Below are 18816 nucleotides of genomic sequence, written 5' to 3'. Positions count from 1 at the left end.
TTGATTTGTGACCCAAGATATGATCTATCCTGGAGAATGTTCCAAGAGCACTTGAGAAGAAATTGTAATCTGCTGTTTTTTGGATGGAATGTCCTATAAATATCAATTAAGTCCATGTTGTTTAATGTATCATTTAAAGCTTGTATTTCCTTATTTGTTTTCACTTTGGATGATCTGTCCATTGGTGAAAGTGGGATGTTCAAGTCCCCTACTATGACTGTGTTTCTGTCGATTTCTCCTTTTATGGCTGTTAGCATTTGCCTTATGTATTGAGGTGCTCCTATGTTGGGTGCATAAGTATTTATAATTGTTATATCTTCTTCTTGGATTGATCCCTTCATAATTGATCATTATGCAGTGTCCTTCTTTGTCTCTTGTAATTGTCTTTATTTTAAAATCTATTTTGTCAGTTATGAAAATTGCTACTCCAGCTTTCTTTTGATTTCCATTTGCATGGAATATCTTTTTCCATCCCCTCACTTTCAGTCTGTATGTGTCCCTGGCCTGAAGTGGGTCTCTTGTAGACAGCATATATACGGGTCTTGTTTTTGTATCCATTCAGCCAGTCTATGTCTTTTGGTTGGAGCATTTAATCCATTTACATTTAAGGTAATTATCAACATGTATGTTCCTATTACCATTTTCTTAATTGTTTTCGGTTTGTTATTGTTAAGTCTTTTCCTTTTCTTGTGTTTCCTGCCTAGAGAAGTTCCTTTAACATTTGTTGTAAAGCTGGTTTGGTAGTGCTGAATTCTCTTAGCTTTCGCCTGTCTGTAAAGATTTTAATTTCTCCGTTGAATCTGAATGAGATCCTTGCTGGGTAGAGTCATCTTGGTTGTAGGTTTTTCCCTTTCATCACCTTAAATATGTCCTGTCACTCCCTTCTGACTTTCAGAGTTTCTGCTGAAAGATCAGCTGTTAACCTTATGTTATGTTAACATAAGGTTATGTTATTTGTTGTTTTTCCCTCGCTGCTTTTTTTTTTTTTTTTTTTTGCGATACGCGGGCCTCTCACTGTTGTGGCCTCTCCCGTTGTGGAGCACAGGCTCCAGACATGCAGGCTCAGCAGCCATGGCTCATGGGCCCAGCTGCTCCGTGGCATGTGGGATCTTCCCGGACCAGGGCACGAACCCGTGTCCCCTGCATTGGCAGGCGGACTCTCAACCACTGCGCCACCAGGGAAGCACCCCTCGCTGCTTTTAATATTTTTTCTTTGTATTTAATTTTTGATAGTTTGATTAATATGTGTCTTGGCGTGTTTCTCCTTGGATTTATCCTGTATGGGACTCTCTGACTTTTGTCTATTTTTTTGTTTTGTTTTTTGCAGTATGCGGGCCTCTCACTGTTGTGGCCTCTCCCGGTATGGAGCACAGGCTCTGGACGTGCAGGCTCAGCGGCCATGGCTCACGGGCCTAGCCACTCCGTGGCATGTGGGATCTTCCCGGATCGGGGCACGAACCTGTGTCCCCTACATCGGCAGGTGGACTCTCAACCACCACGCCACCAGGGAAGCCCTGACTTTTGTCTATTAATTAAAGGCACCAAGCAACAAGATTTTATCCTCTGACAAGAAGTCAGTTAGCATATAGGCCCCAAACTGTCTCAATGAATGTCAGCTCCCAGAGGCATAAAGGCCCTACTTTTTCTTACGGAGTTATCGGTATGTTTCTCCAGCACAAAGCAAAGATGCTGAACACACAGTTGCTTAATTCTTACTTCAGGACAATTTTTTTCTTTCTTACTCCTTCCTTTTTGAGGCAGATGTATTGAAAAATGTTTATGGCTTCATTTTAAAAACACAGACAACTCCCAAGTTACATCCCTAACTTAGACATCTCTTGTGAGTTCAACCTTCACACCATTTCCATTTGGTCGTCTCAACACATTACATTCCAAACCAAACTCTTGCTTTCTCTCTGTGAATGTGCTCTTCCTGAAGTCTGCCCCATATCAACAAAGAGTAGCAACCCCAATCTTTCAGTTGCTCAGGTCCAAACCTTGAAGACATCCTTGACTCCTTTCTCTCTCATGTCCCACCTCCAATCCACAGCCATCTGTCAGCTTGACTTTTGATCTAAATCCTGAATCCAAGTATATCTCAACAACTCGACTGCAGTACCCTCCTCCAAGCTACCATCGTCTCTCAGTTAAATTCTTGCAACAAACTCCTAACAGGTCCCAGGTTCTTCTACATTCTTCTTTCAAGACAGCAGCCGAGATATGATTCTTTAAAATACAAGTCAGATCATTCTATTCTTGTGCTCAAAACCTTTCAATGTTATTAAAATATATATATATATCTCATAATAAATGCCAAAGTTCTTGCAGTGGTCTACAGAAGCCCCTATATTATCTGGCCCCTTGTTACCTCTCTGACCTCATCTCCTCCTACAGTCTCCTTCAGTCACTGCTCCAGCTACACTGGCCTCCTTGCTATTCTACCAACACATCTAGTAGACTCCTGCCCTGGGATATTTGCACTCCTTTTCCTCTCTCCCTAGAACATTCTGGATAGCCATGGCTCTATTCCTCACCTACTTTACATCTTTGAGGTCATCTGTGCGCACTTTAAAATTGCAACTTCCACTTCCTCCACCTGCCTCCCTAATTCTCTTTATTTTCCTTTTTTTTAAAAAAAATGTATTTATTTTGTTTTTGGCTGCATTGGGTCTTCGTTGCTGCATGCACGCTTTCTCTAGTTGTGGCGAGCAGGGGCTACTCTTCGCTGCGGTGTGTGGGCTTCTCACTGTGGTGGTTTCTCTTGTTGCAGAGCACGGGCTCTAGGCTTCAGTAGTTGCGGCACTCAGGCTCAGTAGTTGTGGCTCGCAGGTTCTAGAGCGCAGGCTCAGTAGTTGTGGCGCATGGGCTTGGTTTCTCTGCAGCATGTGGGATATTCCAGGGCCAGGGCTTGAACCTGTGTCCCCTGCATTGGCAGGTGGATTCTTAACCACTGCACCACCAGGGAAGACCCCTAATTCTCTTTCTTTGCTTTATTATTTTTTTCTATAGTATTTACTACCACTCCACATAGTGAATATTTTATTGTGTATATATTTATCATCCGTCTCCTCAGATCAGAATGTAATCTCCATGAGGACAGGAATTTTTGTCTGGCTTATTTACTGCTATATCCCCAGCACCTAGAACAATGCTGGGGACATAAAAGCTACTCAAATATTTTTTAATATTGAATGATTTGAATGCATATGTCCTCTAATTAGAGAGTTTCATGTTTATAGGGTTTACTGATATTTTGAAATTTATATCTAGTATTTTATTACATATTTTTTATTTGTTCTATTTTTCCCTCATTTTCCTTGTGCTTGATTGACTGAGGTTTCTTCTCTTTTCTTCATTCTGTTTTTCTTTTTTATTTATTTGGAAAGTTTACATGCTGTGTCTATCTTTTGACAGTTACCTTAGTAAAGTTAAAATTATAATTACAGTATAACATACAGGAAAGGGCACAAATCATAAGAGTATAGATCAGTGAATTTTCCCAATGTGTGCATGAGGATCAGCTATGGTAACAGATTTTTTTCCCTTTACCCAGCACCAGGGGCAAAATGGGCAAATTTCCTTCTGCTCCCTGGGGTTTGTCTTATTAATTCTTCTTTTCTTTCAATGGAAGGAAGTAATTCTTCTTATTTTTTTCAAAAGAGGCCCATTTGTATAGAGGGAGTATAGAAAGACACTCAATTGTATTTTTTTTCCTCAAAACTTTCCTCTCTGTTTTCACGCCCACTTTCCTTGACTAAACATTTTGTGCTTCTCATCACAAGAGAGTAGGGAACTATTGCAGAGAACTATTAAACGGGTTTAGCACAAACTCCCTTTGTACTTTAGCAGTATGTATAGATTACTTAGAAGAATCTTCTTCAGACTGTTTTCAACATAGTGTAATTCCCAAATCTATAGTGACTCTTCATGGACAGTACTTAATTGCTTGAAAATGGTTTTCAGCCCCATATTTAGGCCTCTCCTTTAACTCTTTTATTCACTTCAGCTTGTTTTCCCCCCTTCCACTTTTTTCTACACTCCAAATTAGTCTATCCACTTCTAATCTTAAGGTGTGGTTTTAGATTCAACACTACCTCTGTGCTTTTCATGTGTCATTTATCTCATTAGAAATGTCTTTTTTATTTGTCCCATTTATTTATTTTTTCTAAATTTTATTGTGTTAATAACACTGGAGGTCTACTTTTATAATAAATTTATAAGTACACCATATAGTACTGTTAAGAATAGGCACGTTCCTATTCATTCTGTGTGGACATAATTCTTTGAGGTCTCTGTTATAAACTCACTTTGGGCAAGCCCTGGGTTATAGCTCCTGTCCTCTGTACACCATGCAGTCAAAACCAGAGCTCAAGGGATTCAGAGCTCAGTGAAAACCCTCAGGGCCAGTGTAGCTTTGGCACTCATTCATTGCCCAGGGTTCCTGGTTACTGCAGGTATGTGGATGCTTCCTTTTAAATCAGTTCTGTTATACTTTTATGAATTTTCCAAAAAAAAATTATTCTTTGCTTGTTTTAGTCAGGAGAATCATTCAGATTATCAAATCTACCATTCTCTCTCACTGAAGTTTGATTTATTCTTTCATTCCTCCCTTTAACAAAGTTTTGTTGGGTATATCCACTGTGCCAGGTTGCAGAGATACAGAGAAAAATATCAAATGGTCTCTGATCCCATGGTGCTCACTGTGTACCGTGGGAAACAAACATGTACACCATGAATTATAATGTAAGGCATACTGTAATTTTTTTTAAAAAAAAAGGAAATAAAGAGAACTGACAGTTATGTAGCGATGAACCACGTACTTTATATGCATTGACAAAGAGCCCTGGGAAATAAATAGTACTACCCCCATGTGTACATAAAAGTAAGTAAATTTCCCAAGGATGTAGGATTAATGCATAGTAATTCTGGGTCCCAGAAATGCTTGACTCTAAAACCTAATATGGAAAAGTGGTCATTTGGTTGCTGTTAAGAGTGAGCGATTATGGTCTCTGGAGAGTGGGAAAGAGGAGGATGGAGGTATGGAAGGCCTCAGAAGAAGTGACTTCTGAGATAGATCTTGAAAGATGACTAGGACATCAGCAGGTAAAGAATGGGCATAAAACCATCTCAGACAGAGGAAAGAGGTCAAGCGAAGTTATAGGGGCACTAAAGCACATGACACAGTCAGTTAACTTAGAATAAAGAGTATATTGGGAAGGAGGTGGGTGGCAGGGATGCAGCCATCTAGCCTGGAGGCAGACTTTATAGGGCCTGAGTCCATCTTATGATTGCAATGTATTCTCATCACTCTGATTATAGCACATTATGAAATGTTTGCCATGGCTTATTGGGCTGGAGTAGACATCTGTTTTGCCTACCCAGTGTCTACTGTTTTTTCATGATAACAGCTTTCTAATTTTCCTTGGGAAATCCTTCAATCTGAAATGATACCGTTTGGGTAGAACTAATTCTACCTTCAGCTCCAGATGTGAATTTATGACACTGGCTGGGTCAGTCAGACCATCCTATCCCACATTCATGATAACTGGATAGGGGTTGGCATGTGACACAATCAAGCCAACAAGACTCAAATCTGGGCCTTTTCTTGAAACTGTTGAGAGGATAACCACTTCTAGTTTTCTTCTGGGGCTCCTAAGAGGACAGAGAGTGCGTAAGCCTGTCACTGCTAGATGCCATCTTGCCTCCACAAGGGTACAGTCTGCTTGAAAATGGAGACAAGAGGGAGGAGAGCAAAGCCAGGAGTAGAAAAAGTAATACCGAGTCCTTGTGATCCTGTTTGTGTCCCTGGGTCCAGCCATGCCCAAACCTTCTGCTAGGTGAGCCTCCTTTTCCTCTTTTGCTTAACACACTATGATTTGATTACTTGCCATCAAGAGTCTGGACTCACATGAAAGTAAAATGCGACTTGAATAAAGTCAAAGAATAATGTCATACTATGTCATCAGTGTCTACAAAGAACAATAGGAGCCGGTACATATAAGAAGAAATCAGTAACATTTGCTGAGTACCTATTGTGTAACATATGTCAGATTTGGTCCTCACCAAACCCCAGTCTGATCTATATTATGATCCCCCTTTTTTTATTATCCCTTTTTATAAATGAGGAAACTGAGGAATATGAAGGAATATAGAGTTACTATGTAACATAGCTAATAAGTATGAGAGCCTAGGTTTGAACGCAGGCCTTCTACTTCTAAATCCAATGATTGTTCACTCTTGCACAGCTGCCTCACTCAGGCAAGTGACTTTGTATATAATAGATGCTCAGTAAATATTTATAAAAGAAATTAAAATTTTGGTTACACACAGCTTTAAAATAATTCGATAATGGTGAAGAGAACCAGGAAGAAACACAACTCACAGTGGCCATCGGAGTGTCTGGCCAGCTTGGGGTCCTTGGGGCAGTCCTCTGTCTGGATGACGTCAATCTCAGCGTCCTGCTTCCCGGCCAGTGTGCTCCTCCTACCCCTGTGGACTTTCACCATCTGCGTTTTTCCAGGTGTGTCTTCATAGGCACCCACCTAAACACATGCAACAGGGTCAGTCTGGCGGGGCTTTGGTTTATCTGTTGGTTTTTTGCTTACTCATGCTGTTCTGTATTCATTCATTCCTCCCAGGTAGCCACTGTTTATTCCTTTATTTAACAGAGTCTTATCTCTCTAAGTTTCACAGGAGCACATATAATGTCTTTTGTTGCCCTCTGAACAGCCAGTGAATGCCTGGCACAGAGGCAGGCCCATAGGACACAGTCAGGATATAATGGAGCTCTGACTGCAGCATAGGCTCTTGATATATTTTATCTCACTTACTCTGCATGACACCCCATTCAAAAACTATCATGATTCCTCTTGATAAAGAATTTAGAAAGGTTAAATAACTGACTTCTGGTCTCATAGCTAGTCATCTGCCCAGGCAGGACTGGATCCCAGAGCCCTGTGCTCTTGCCTACCAAAGGATGCTGTGTTCCTTTTGCCTGACATTTCATCTTCCCACCCTCCATTCTTCTGTTTCCCCCCGCTTCTTTCCACACTTCCTCCCTCCAGCATCTGTCACGCACTTACTGAAGGAAATAACATGCTAAGCCCTGGAGAAAGAGAGAGATGCGATGGGCATAGTGGCTTCCACGCTGGTCATGGAGCAATACATGCAAACAATTAAGGTATATTGCAGTGAATATCATCTACAGCAGGATTGCTCACTGAGGTGGAAATAGGAGGGGCAGGTCAGTTCTTGTGGCTAGGAGACAGGGTGGGGAAGACTTCAAAAGCAGGTTTTATGAAACTATTTTAAAATTTAAGTAAGAGACTGGTTGAAGGGATAAGGAATACCTGGTAGATAAATCAACACAGGCAAAGGGACAGAAGTGTTAGTGTCCTCATAAGGGTGGGACAGAGGCTACTGATGAAGGAACAGTGAAGAGGACAGAGGAGGAAAGACTGGAGGCGAGGCTGAAAATGTCAGCTAGAATGGAGCTGAGTTATGAAGGGTCTTGCACACGAGGCAAAAAGTGTGGGCTTTATCTCCTAGTCTTAGGGAGCTAGGCAGGGGAGAAACCTGACCAGATTTGCATTTCAGAAAGATCTGGATAGATTGGCAGGAAGAGACGCTGGAGGCAGAGGCGAATTGGGGCACTTCTGGCCATCCAAGTATTTCATAATTACGAGATGACGATGGGAGAGGAGATTACTGTCCTTTCGACTACAAGTGGACACAGGGTTCACTGTGACAATCATCTGAAAGTATTTGCAAAAAGGTAAAATAATGAATAGATACAAGGCATGGAATTTCCTGAGTTCTTGGTGGGATCTGGGCAAATGAAGAGGAAAAGAAGAGGAGGGCCATTCTTTTAAGTCACACAGCCAAGAATGAAATTTTTAAATGGGGAAAAATGATAGCAAAGTAATGATATCCTTCCACAAATGACACAAATATGGTGTTTCACGCAAATATAGTGACCACCGACCTTCAGCAGAGCCCCTACTGCAGCAGTGCATGGATTCTCTGAGGGCTGTCCTGTTCCTACAGAGTCAGTTTGAATCACAATGGATCGTATTCCTTCTGATGTACCATCTACATTTGACCCCAAAGAGCACTGCCCAGCTAGACTACCCACCACATTTACCTAACACATTCCAAATAACTTAACAATTTCCCAAACTCAAATCCACTCCATGAAAGTAGGACTGTGTCCCTTTGGTGGTAACCTGACCCCATCTCTGGCTCTTGGCCAGCACTTGGTCAGCACTGAAAAAGGGCACATCCCTGCTTTTGCCCTTTCATGGTCAGTATCCCTTTTTCTTTCTTTTTATTTTTTTGGATGTGGACCATTTTTAAAGTCTTTATTGAACGTGTTACAATATTGCTTCTGTTATGTTTTATGTTTTGGTTTTATGGCTGCGAGGCATGTGGAATCTTAGCTCCCCAACCAGGGATCGAACCCGCACCCCCTGCATTGAAAGGTGAAGTCTTAACCACTGGACAGCCAGGGAAGTCCCTCATGGCCAGTGTCTTTAATCATGTTCCTCTGCTGCCTTTCTCATACGGTCCTGATGACCCCCTTCCTGATCTCTGGCCTCATTACCCATTATGGCCTTGCTCCTGCCCTCTGTCCTTGACACACCATGCTGCCGCACTGGCTCTGGTCCCTGTCTTTTGTTATTAATGACTTACTTCTTTGAATTATGCCGTTTTGTGACCCTCTGTAAACACCCAACCTGGTCCAGCCCAGCCTCTGGGCCTACACCCCAGCTCAGGCCCACACCACCACCAAGGCGCTTGATCGACCCAAGCCCTGGGTGGAACTGGAACAATTTGGTAGGTTGAGCTAGGCACATCTCAAACAGGCATCTCGAATGTTTTGAGCCCTGGTAGTAGCCCCAGTGGTATCTATTGTTTAAGCCTCTGGTTTTGAAGGGGATAGTGTCCATTGGATACACACATATACAGTGTTTACTATTAACAAACAATGTTAATTAATCCATTAATTTATTAACAACAATATATTTCATTTTAATGGTAGCTTGTGGCTTACAGCACACCTTCATCTACATTATTTCACTTCATTTTCCCATCACAAATGAGGTAGAATCAGGATGGGAGCGGGGATGGTAGAATCAGGTGTGGATTATTTATTCTCACTGTACACATGAGACGCCTGAGCTCAGAGACTAACTCCCTGTTCTCAGCAGGGCCTCAGAGCACAGAACTTGAGGAGCCCTCCCTCCAGGTTCTGCAAGAGCAGGGTGGGCACCTGAGTGACTGTCTCTTTGTATTTTGCCCTCTGGGTACCTTGCTGAACTCATACCCATCTCAGCCCTGCTTATGAGGCCTGCTTCCTGGCTAATAAGTCCAAGGCTAGACAGAGTTCAGTGTTAGTGTCCTGTCGATTTCTTTGATAAAACACCCAACACCCACTGCATCTTCGGACTGTCTCTCTGTCTCTCTGGAGAGTTACATGGCTCAGCCTCTAAAAGGTCACCCCATGAACTGATCCTATTACGTGGCTGACGTGGACTGTTTGGTCTGGAACCCTAGAACACAGATACCTTGGAAACATAGTCTGAACATAGATCCTTTTCCGTTTTTCGTGGTTCCAATTTGCACGGCTCTTTTTCCTTCATTTTTTTATCTTCGTCTTCATGTTTCAGGCTGAAATGTGAAGAGATACCAGGGAAAAAGTGAAGGCGAGAGTATTTTGATGATAACGTGCCCCTAACCCTTTTTTTTTTTAAAAGATGAGGGGACCAGAATCAAGTCAAACATAGAACATTTCCCTGAGTTTCTGCCTGCTCCAATCAATGCCAGAGTGAATTCCTGCTTAAAATCTCTTAATAACTTCCATTGCCTGATGGATAAGATATCAGCCCCCACCTTTCTTTCCAACCCCGTCTCCGTCTGCACCTTCTATCCACGTTTATTCTCGTCTACACTCTCCTAATTCCCCAATCCTTCCATCCCATCTTGAGCAACTCTCCCTTCGTATTTGCTATTTCCCTTGTCAGTCATGCCTTCCACACCTTACACTGCTGAGAAACACAGTACCCTTTCCAATCTGTCTAAATCAGCTTACCTCTGAGAAGCTTTGCTTGATCCTCCCAAGCAGCCTTTAATCTGTTCCCCTAACACGCTGTCCCTCTATCTTGTATTAAACCGTAGTGTCTATGGATCTGTTTCCAGTTCCTCCACTTTCCCTTGTCAACTAACTAAAAATCAGAGCTCTGTTATTTATCTGTATCCCCAGCACTAATGCTGTGTAACCTGTGGTAGCAAAGTGATCCCCAGCCAGTATTCCTTCATAAGAGGCATGACTGCCATGCACCAGTAATATGGACACCAGCCACAGTGGAAGAGCAGAGGAGGGAGTCGAGGTGGAGAGTTTAGTGAAAAAGCTGGAAGCCGGGACAGAACACTCAGGAGCATCAGCCTCCACGTGAGAACTTCTGTTTCTGGCATCAGCGTGAAGTAGACAGTCCTACAACCACATTCACATGGAAGGCAGAGACAGAAGAGCCCTCAAAGAAAACCAGAGGGCTTCCCTGGTGGCGCAGTGGTTGAGAGTCCGCCTGCCGATGCAGGGGATGCGGGTTCGTGTCCCGGTCCGGGAAGATCCCACATGCCGCAGAGCGGCTGGGCCCGTGAGCCATGGCCGCTGAGCCTGCGCGTCCGGAGCCTGTGCTCCGCAACGGGAGAGGCCACAGCAGTGAGAGGCCTGCCTACCGCAAAAAAAAAAAAAAAAAAAAAAAAGGAAACCAGAAGAGGTGGTCATGAAGGAAGGAGAAACACCAGGAGAGAGTGCTGTTCCCAAAGACAACGGGAAGAATTTTAAGGAGTTTCACTCATCCATTCATCCAATGACTGATGACTCTTATCCACCATTAAGGCCACTAGTTCTAGAACATATATTAGAACAGGGGCTTTGTAGGCAGGGCTGGGTTCCAGCCCCCACTCTGTCTCTTTCCAAAAGCCTAAGATGAACTTTTCTAAAAATCAAATTTTTCCAGAATGGAGATTTTATATATATATATATATATATATATATATATATATATATATATATATAAAACTGTCAAATTACATTTAATATTGTGACTCCTAGGAATGCTAGGGGAGAGGAGTACATTACTTCTGCTTTAAAACTCTTCCATGGTTTCCACCGACCTATAGGATAAGGTCTAAATCCGTGCCATCAAGACAGTGGCCACTGTCCACATGTGGCTATTGAACACTTGAAATGTGTCTGGTCCAAACTGAGCTGTGAGCGGGGCTTCCCTGGTAGCGCAGTGGTTAAGAATCTGCCTGCCAATGCAGGGGACACGGGTTTGAGCCCTGCTCTGGGAAGATCCCACATGCTGTGGAGCAACTCAGCCTGTGGGCCACAACTACCGAGCCTGAGCTCTAGAGCCCACGAGCCACAACTACCGAAGCATGCGCGCCTAGATCCCGTGCTCCGCAACGAGAAGCCACCGCAACGAGAAGCTCACACACTGCAACAAAGAGTAGCCCCCGATCAATGCAACTAGAGAAAGCCCGTGCGCAGCAACGAAGACCCAACGCAGCCAAAAATAAATTTATTAAAAAAAAAACTGAGCTGTAAGTATAAAACATATCTGGATCCTGAAGACTTGGTATGAAAAAAAGGATCTAAAATATTTCATTAGTAACTTTTGTGTTGATTACATGTTGAAATGATGATGTTTGGGATCTATCAGGATAAATAAAATACATTATTAAAATTCATTTCACTTTTTTTTTGCTTTTTAAAGATGGCTACTAGAAAAAAATTAAGTGACATATGTGGTTTGCATTACATTTCTATTGGACAGGGTTGCTCTGAATTTAATTAGGGAGCCCAGGCCCTCCTGGATCCAGCTCTGCATATGACCCCGGCCTCATTCCTGCTGTTCCCACACGGCACTTTGTGCTTAAGCACCATCCAGCTCTTTGTGGATCCCTGTACTGGCCTCACGGTTCAACACTATGTCTTTGTTCCCACTTGTCCTTTGCCTGGGGCATGCCTTCTGCCATTTTCACCTGGCCAGTTCCTACATGTTTTCATGATTCAGTTCAGTTGTCACTCTTGAAGGAAGCATGCCTGGTGCCTCACCTCTGTGTTTTCACAACTGCCTTAGCAGTGATTATATGATATTATAATTTCCTACTTACGTGGCCATCTTCCCTCCAAGGGACCCCCTCATCCCAACCACTCTGGTCTCCACTCTCATCTTGCACTAAGCATTAGAGATATATTCTATTCATTTTTGAACTTCAGAGTCTAGCAGTGTCTGAACAGAGAAAAAGCTCAATAAATATTGAACTAAATAGGTAATCATCTGACACGTGCCTCCTATGAGCCCAGCACCATGCCAGGTGCTACAAGGTAATTGCAGGGGTCATGAATTTAGGGTCAGGCAAGAACCCAAGGAGAGAGATGAAGCAGGGTTTTCCCCCATGATTCAGCTCGTGTGTTTTTAGCCTCAGCCAGGAAATGTTGATACTTGCTCCTCCAGAGCTCATGGACCATGTTTATTTTAATGCATTAAAAAGATGCAGACATAGAGAATGGACTTGAGGTCACAGGGAGGGGGAAGGGGAGGCTGGGCCGAAGTGAGAGAGTAGCATGGACATATATACACTACCAAATGTAAATCAGATAGCTAGTGGGAAGCAGCTGCATAGCACAGGGAGATCAGCTCAGTGCTTTGTGACCACCTAGAGGGGTGGGATAGGGAGAGTGGGAGGGAGACGCAAGAGGGAGGGGATATGGGGATATAGGTAGATGTATAGCTGATTCACTTTGTTATACAGCAGAAACTAACACAACATTGTAAAGTAATTATACTCCAATAAAGATGTTAAAGCAAAATTTAAAAAAAAAAAAACCTCCAGGGAGAGAGAGAGAGAGAGAGAGAGAGAAAGAGAGAGAGAGAGAGAGAGAGAGAGCCGGACTCTGAAGAGTCAGGTGAAAGCACTGTTATGTGCCGAGGCCCTGATCTGGACCAAGAATGAGAAAAATGGGCCCTGCCCACAAGGAGCACACAGACAAGAAGGGGAGGGGAGAGTGAGGATGAACTGGAATCTTAGCAAACAAACGATATACGTGACATTTGTGCAAACGTGTGTGTGCCTTACAGCAGTACTGCAGGGAAGGGACTGATTACTTCTCTCTGAGGAGGGGAATTAGGAAGGCTTCTTACAGGAGGGGACATTTGATGGTTAGCAGAAGTCTGCCAGATCATTAAGTTGGGGTGAATGAATTAAATGAGCAAAGGCAAAGAGGCCTGAAACAGCATGGTGCATTTTGGAAACTGCAAATTCTTTGGGATTCATGTGATTGTTATATGCCTGTTTGACTGTGTCTCTCCCGCTGGGGAACCCCTGAGGGTAGTGGCTAGGTCTCTGTCTCTGTTCCAGCCCTAGTGGTTAGCAGATGGCCAGCACGCTGGGGACTCAGCAAGCCCCTGCTGAGTGAGTGCAGTGTGCTGGAACGAGATGAACCTGAAAGGCCAGGCAGGACCTCCGAGCACCGTTTCTGCACCAGGCACCTTGAAAGGTGCTAGGGGTGTTGAACCAGGTCAGGCACTGGAAACAGCTGGCCCATTAAGGAAAACCCGTGCAGTGCAGAGTGTCAGCAGCTGATTCATGCTTTTCCTTTGGACGATAAAACTCACCTGAGTCCTTGATGGAGAAAACTCTTCCAAGGCTGAAAGTAAAGAGGAAAACGGTCATTTTCAGAAACCTACCCAAGTCAAACCCCAACCAGGCCTCTGTTGTTTGGTTACAGATCATTAGAGACCTGACCGGCCAGTGAGGTCTCAGTACAGAGGAAAGGTAGACACTGACAACAGAACATTCCATGAACTGCTGCCAGTGTAACTGAAGATCAATCGAAAAGAAAACAGGCGTTTCTGAAGTTACGGCGCGTGCCAGCGGGAACGTGTAATTTGACTTAGAAAAATAAACTGTTCTCTGCACACCTTTCCAGGAATGCATCTGTAGAATAAAGAACTTTTAAATCTTATGAGCAAACAGGAATGTGCGATATTTGAGCAATGTTCCAGTGGGCAAAATTGGTACAGGCAAGTGTGCAAGCCATGCTGGGAATTCCCCGTTCCTGATCACGTACCACCTGATCAAAATTCAGCTCTCACGTAATCTAGACTTGGTGCCATTAAAACTATGTCCCAATGACCATAACATAGCTCCTCATTTAGTCAGTTGTCACATATCTGATGCCATTCCCTATCTGGATTCTAGCCAAGAACCTGAAGAGAACAGAAAATATCTAAGCATCTAAAATGCTGCCACAAAGTCCAGGCCCAAGAGTTCATATACCCTCCTTTGAGGAGAGCCTCACAGCTTTCATTCAGGGATGACTGGCTCTCATTTTCCATATAATCCTAGCAGATTGGATGACAGCACTGGTAGAACGACAAGTCAGACAGACCTTGCTTTGTATCTTTGCTATATTATTTATAGGTTATTTAACCTCTCTGAGCCTTGAGTTCTCATCTGTAAAATGCAAGCAGGGATACCAGCTCATAGGGTGGCTGGGACACACACACACAGGCACAAGTGCCTGTCCCCAAACAGGGACTTGGTGTGTGCTCGACCACATGAAAGACACTCACTGCTGGACACAAGAGGCTGACAGGAGAAGGAAATAATAATTGATAGAGACAAGAAAACAACTACAGCAAACAGACCGTGGTGGTTTGGTGTGAGGGCAACTCGCTCTGAACACCTATGAGGGCCCAAGAGCATCTCATAAGAAAAGCATGAACAGTGCCCATTCAGCCCCTTATGTTCCAGGGGACTCCAAGTCATAAAGAAAGGGTGAAATCAGATTCCAGCCACCAAGCTCAAAAACACTGAGATGAACATAATGCATATCTGAAGGTTGAAAGATTAGAAAAAAAATACTTTCATGCTTTTTATTTTGAATGAGATAAAATTTGGTCATTTGGAAAGTTCCCTTGTGCAGAGAAGTTTATTATTTGCTGATATTGCTAAGTGAAGCACCTTAATGAACTGTTTCTGCTTTCATTAATAGGAATAATAATCATTTAAAGTTTTCTATCTATAAAGTATATCACAAATGAATAATCCTTTCCAGTAAGCATTAGAACCATGAAGCAGAAAGATGAAGGACCTCAACTAAATGTACCCAGTGATAAAGGAGTAGTACCTTAACTGTCCCAGTTAAAACATTAGGTAAGTGCCTACTGTGTGCCATGTGCTGTACTAGGCGCTCATCTACTTTGTCTGGCTTAGTTCTCTCAGCAATTCAGTGAAACAAGTATTGGTCCCTCATTTATTGAGCCTCTACTACTGCAGATTAGGTAACTACAAGGCATATGCTTCCTGCCCTCATGGGGAAGGCACCGTTTTACAGAAGACAGCTGTAGCTCAGAGAGGTAAAATGCCTGGGATAGATTCCAGCACTTCCTATTAAACTGTTTACCTGAATTTACCTCTTTTCATTCTCACAATGACTTCTGATGGGGATGCTTCTATGACCACTATTTTACACGTGAGGAAAGGGAGGTTCAGGGTCACACAGACAGGAGCCGGGATCAAAGCCCGTGATTCTGCTTGGGCCCTAAATCAAGTTGCTAGCACTGTGCCCACCAGAAGCCCAGAAAATATGCCTTCATGAGTCTGGTCATTCGTGTGAAAGCACAGGAGCTCTTCTCTCTGAAGGGACAGTTATTACAGGCCAGTTGGTGCTGGCCACCCTAGATAAGGGGCCAGGAATGGATTAGGACCACCTTCTCCCATCCTAACACATTTTCTGTCTCTGACCTTATAGGGCCTCAGGCTTCAGAATCTTAGCAGCTAGAGTCTGGAAAAGCCCCCCAAATCAGGGGAAAACCCAAAACAAAGACCATTCCTCCCTCATGAAAGAAACTACTTCAAAATCAACTCTGCACACTTGCTTTAGTTATGAAGCTGATAAGAAGAGAAGAAACAATACCTTTTGGAGTTCTTCAATTCTGACTTCATAAGTTGCTAAAATAAACATGAAAAAATTATTTCAAGGCAGTTTCTTATAGTACCCATTTCTTATACAGTATGCAGGATTAAAGCAATTATAGAAGGTGGCAGTGTTCAGTTTTCTCAACCTCCAGAACAATCTGCCTATGGGAGACTTGTCCACGTGGTTTGGGAAATTCTCAGGTCATTGATCATGGTATCACTTCTGGGGGATTTCTAGGATGGAATGGACAGTGAATTTGTTTCAAAAACATTTGAAACAATTTTCAGTTTCCTTTTTGTTAAGCAGATTCATACTCTACGATGAAGAGAAAGTGCTGTAATTTAGTGGTAGCAATCAGAAGGCAAACTTGAAAGGAAAGGGAAAGGAAAAAGGCCAACAAAAGTCCAAATCCCACTTCAACAAGTCAAACTCCACAGCACGCCTAAAAGTGTTTGGCTCCCTGAGCGTTTTGTTTCCTTGGTACAGCTTGGAAAGAGGAGACTGACCACCAACTAAGGCTCGAATACCTTTTGATTTTTTCAAAGCTTTTGTGGATTTTATTTAATGACGATGCCAAATTTAACCATTAACAAATACAAGTAGTAGCAAAAACTTGGGTTCACAGCCTAGTCCTGCCACTTCCTACCTGTGGAACTGCAGACAAATTACTTCATTTCTTCGAGCCTCAGATTGCTCATCTGTGAAATGGGGACAACTGGAACCTGCCTTCCAGAGTTCATGGGGAGATTAAAGGAAATGATGTAGGTCACGTATACCTAGCAGAACACCAGACGTTGTATAGAAAGTGACATGTATTTTGATAAAATTGTTAATTTAATTTTTCTTTGCTTATAAGTTATCTATAAAAGTTTTCCCCCTACTGTTAATGAATATGCATGCATAATAAACAGGACTTCCCTAGTTCCTTTTCTCTTTCTTGCTGCTAGAGTCCTAAAGCTTTAGTTTACAGAACTGACCAAACAATAACATGCATTTCTTAGCCATTATTATTCTACACATAAAATCCATTAATAAAGTAAATGAAATCACAGTTTTTCTTTAGGGACTATGTGCATGTGATTGTTGACACAGGGACCTAAAATTCTGTGTGGAGGATTAATAACATGTACTTCAGCTTCGGTAACTGTACACTCTTATTTTCACCAGTTTTTGAATCAACACATTTTATTCTGCTATTACGTGCTTTAAAAACATTTAAGAATACCTGTTTATAATGCAGTCTGCCTCATCCTTTTCAAACATAAATTTATTTTCCAATTTTAAAAATGATAATCTCCTTCTGTCTCCCTCCCCCTACTTATTTACTGTTCTGTGTTTTTGAAAGAATTAACAAATCATGATCTCTTTGCTTCTACCTGCTACTTGGTGGGGAGGGAGATACTATTCTGTCCTAGAAATGGGAAAACCAAGGCTCAGAGAGGACTTGTTCAATACTTGCTAAGGCTAGTAAACAAAGATAATCTACACACAATTAATAATGCATTCATAATCTGATACTGTTTTTTAGCAAAGTGGAGGTTCTCCCAATAGTAAGTGTTGCCATGAAAACCTGCTCCCAACGTAGGAATATAAAGTACAAATATCACATCCCAGGGGGTCAGGAAAGGACTAGGAATTATAACAGGAGGATGTAACCCAAAGCATTAGAGCCCTCACTTACTTTCCATAGGGAGTTATATAACTCTTTCCACTGAATAGCTTTGTCCCAGCTGGGAGAAAAAGGACAAATATCAGAAGATGGTCCTCAGTGAACCTCCAACTGCAGTATCCTATCATGGTCATGTCCTCCAGGCCTCAGCTCTTTTTCCATTTACTAACTCCCTGTGTGACTTTGGAAAAGTCCCTTCACCTGTTTTATACTAGGAGGTGAGACAATTATTACTAATATTATAAAGACAATAATAAAAAATAGCTAACTATTTTTATGAAAATCACTACTAAGATTCTGATTTACCAATGAGGAATAGACACCAGAGAAAGGAAGCAACTTGCCCAGCTTCGCTCAATAGGAAATGGCTTTCAAACTTTCTTCTAGCCATGGAATCATTCATTTAAACGCAGTATTACAGGAGCATAAACAGAACTTCTCTGGAAGTTATCCCCGAGGGTCTCCAGGACCCCTTAGGACAGCCCTTGGTCCAAGGAAGCACAGTCTGAAAGGCACTGGTCTAGATGAGCTCTGAGGACAATTCTGCAGAGCTTCCAGACAAGCCTAAATCCTGCATAAACATCACCAAGTTCTGTACGAAAAGGTGAAGCTCCAGAAAGGCACCTATGCCGAACTATGCACCTCTGAGGTGATGGCCTTCTGTTTTCTGGGCATTGTTTAAGGGACAGACTCACCCAAAAGCGATGTCAAAGCCTCTTTCTCCTTCCCTTCCTTTCCCCCTCATTCTCTTTGTCCCAGAAAGGTAGCATTTAGATTCCTCACCATTGGCAGGCAGAGGAAGGAAGAAACCCATTTTAAGCTAATTTTTTTTATAAGATGTGAGACTTACATTGAGGTTTATTTATTTATTTTTTACCTATGGATATCCAATTGCTCCAACACCATTTGTCAAAAGGCTATCTAAAAAAAAAAAAAAAAGGCTATCTATCCTCCATTGAATTGCTTTACAATTTTGTAAAAAAACAAAATCAGTTGGGCTTATTTGTGTAGGTCTTAATTCTGGGTTCTCAATTTTGTTCTATGGTTCTATGTGTTTCTCTCTGACAATACCACACAGTTTTGGTCACAGAAGCTATAATTCTTAAAATTAGGTAGTCTGATACCTCCCCCACTTTTTCTTCCCCAAAAC

At 42.5% G+C, this 18816-nt stretch overlaps 1 protein-coding gene across 3 annotated transcripts in view; it reads right to left on the bottom strand.

The window, feature by feature from the left end:
• Nucleotides 1–18816, bottom strand: part of FYB2 (FYN binding protein 2) — a 132921-nt gene that overhangs the window by 34100 nt on the left and 80005 nt on the right. For all 3 annotated transcript variants that reach the window (XM_019942397.3, XM_019942398.3, XM_073789252.1), the window contains exons 6-9: nucleotides 15995–16029; nucleotides 13689–13720; nucleotides 9567–9669; nucleotides 6383–6542 (exon numbers count right to left, since the gene is read on the bottom strand). In XM_019942397.3, coding sequence (XP_019797956.2) covers nucleotides 6383–6542; nucleotides 9567–9669; nucleotides 13689–13720; nucleotides 15995–16029 — 330 coding nt within the window. The remainder of the gene's footprint in view (nucleotides 1–6382; nucleotides 6543–9566; nucleotides 9670–13688; nucleotides 13721–15994; nucleotides 16030–18816) is intronic.

The sequence above is a fragment of the Tursiops truncatus genome, chromosome 1 (assembly GCF_011762595.2).
Source record: "Tursiops truncatus isolate mTurTru1 chromosome 1, mTurTru1.mat.Y, whole genome shotgun sequence".
Taxonomy (NCBI): domain Eukaryota; kingdom Metazoa; phylum Chordata; class Mammalia; order Artiodactyla; family Delphinidae; genus Tursiops; species Tursiops truncatus.
Note: the sequence above shows the minus strand (reverse complement) of the source record. Positions and strands in the feature narration are given on the sequence as shown.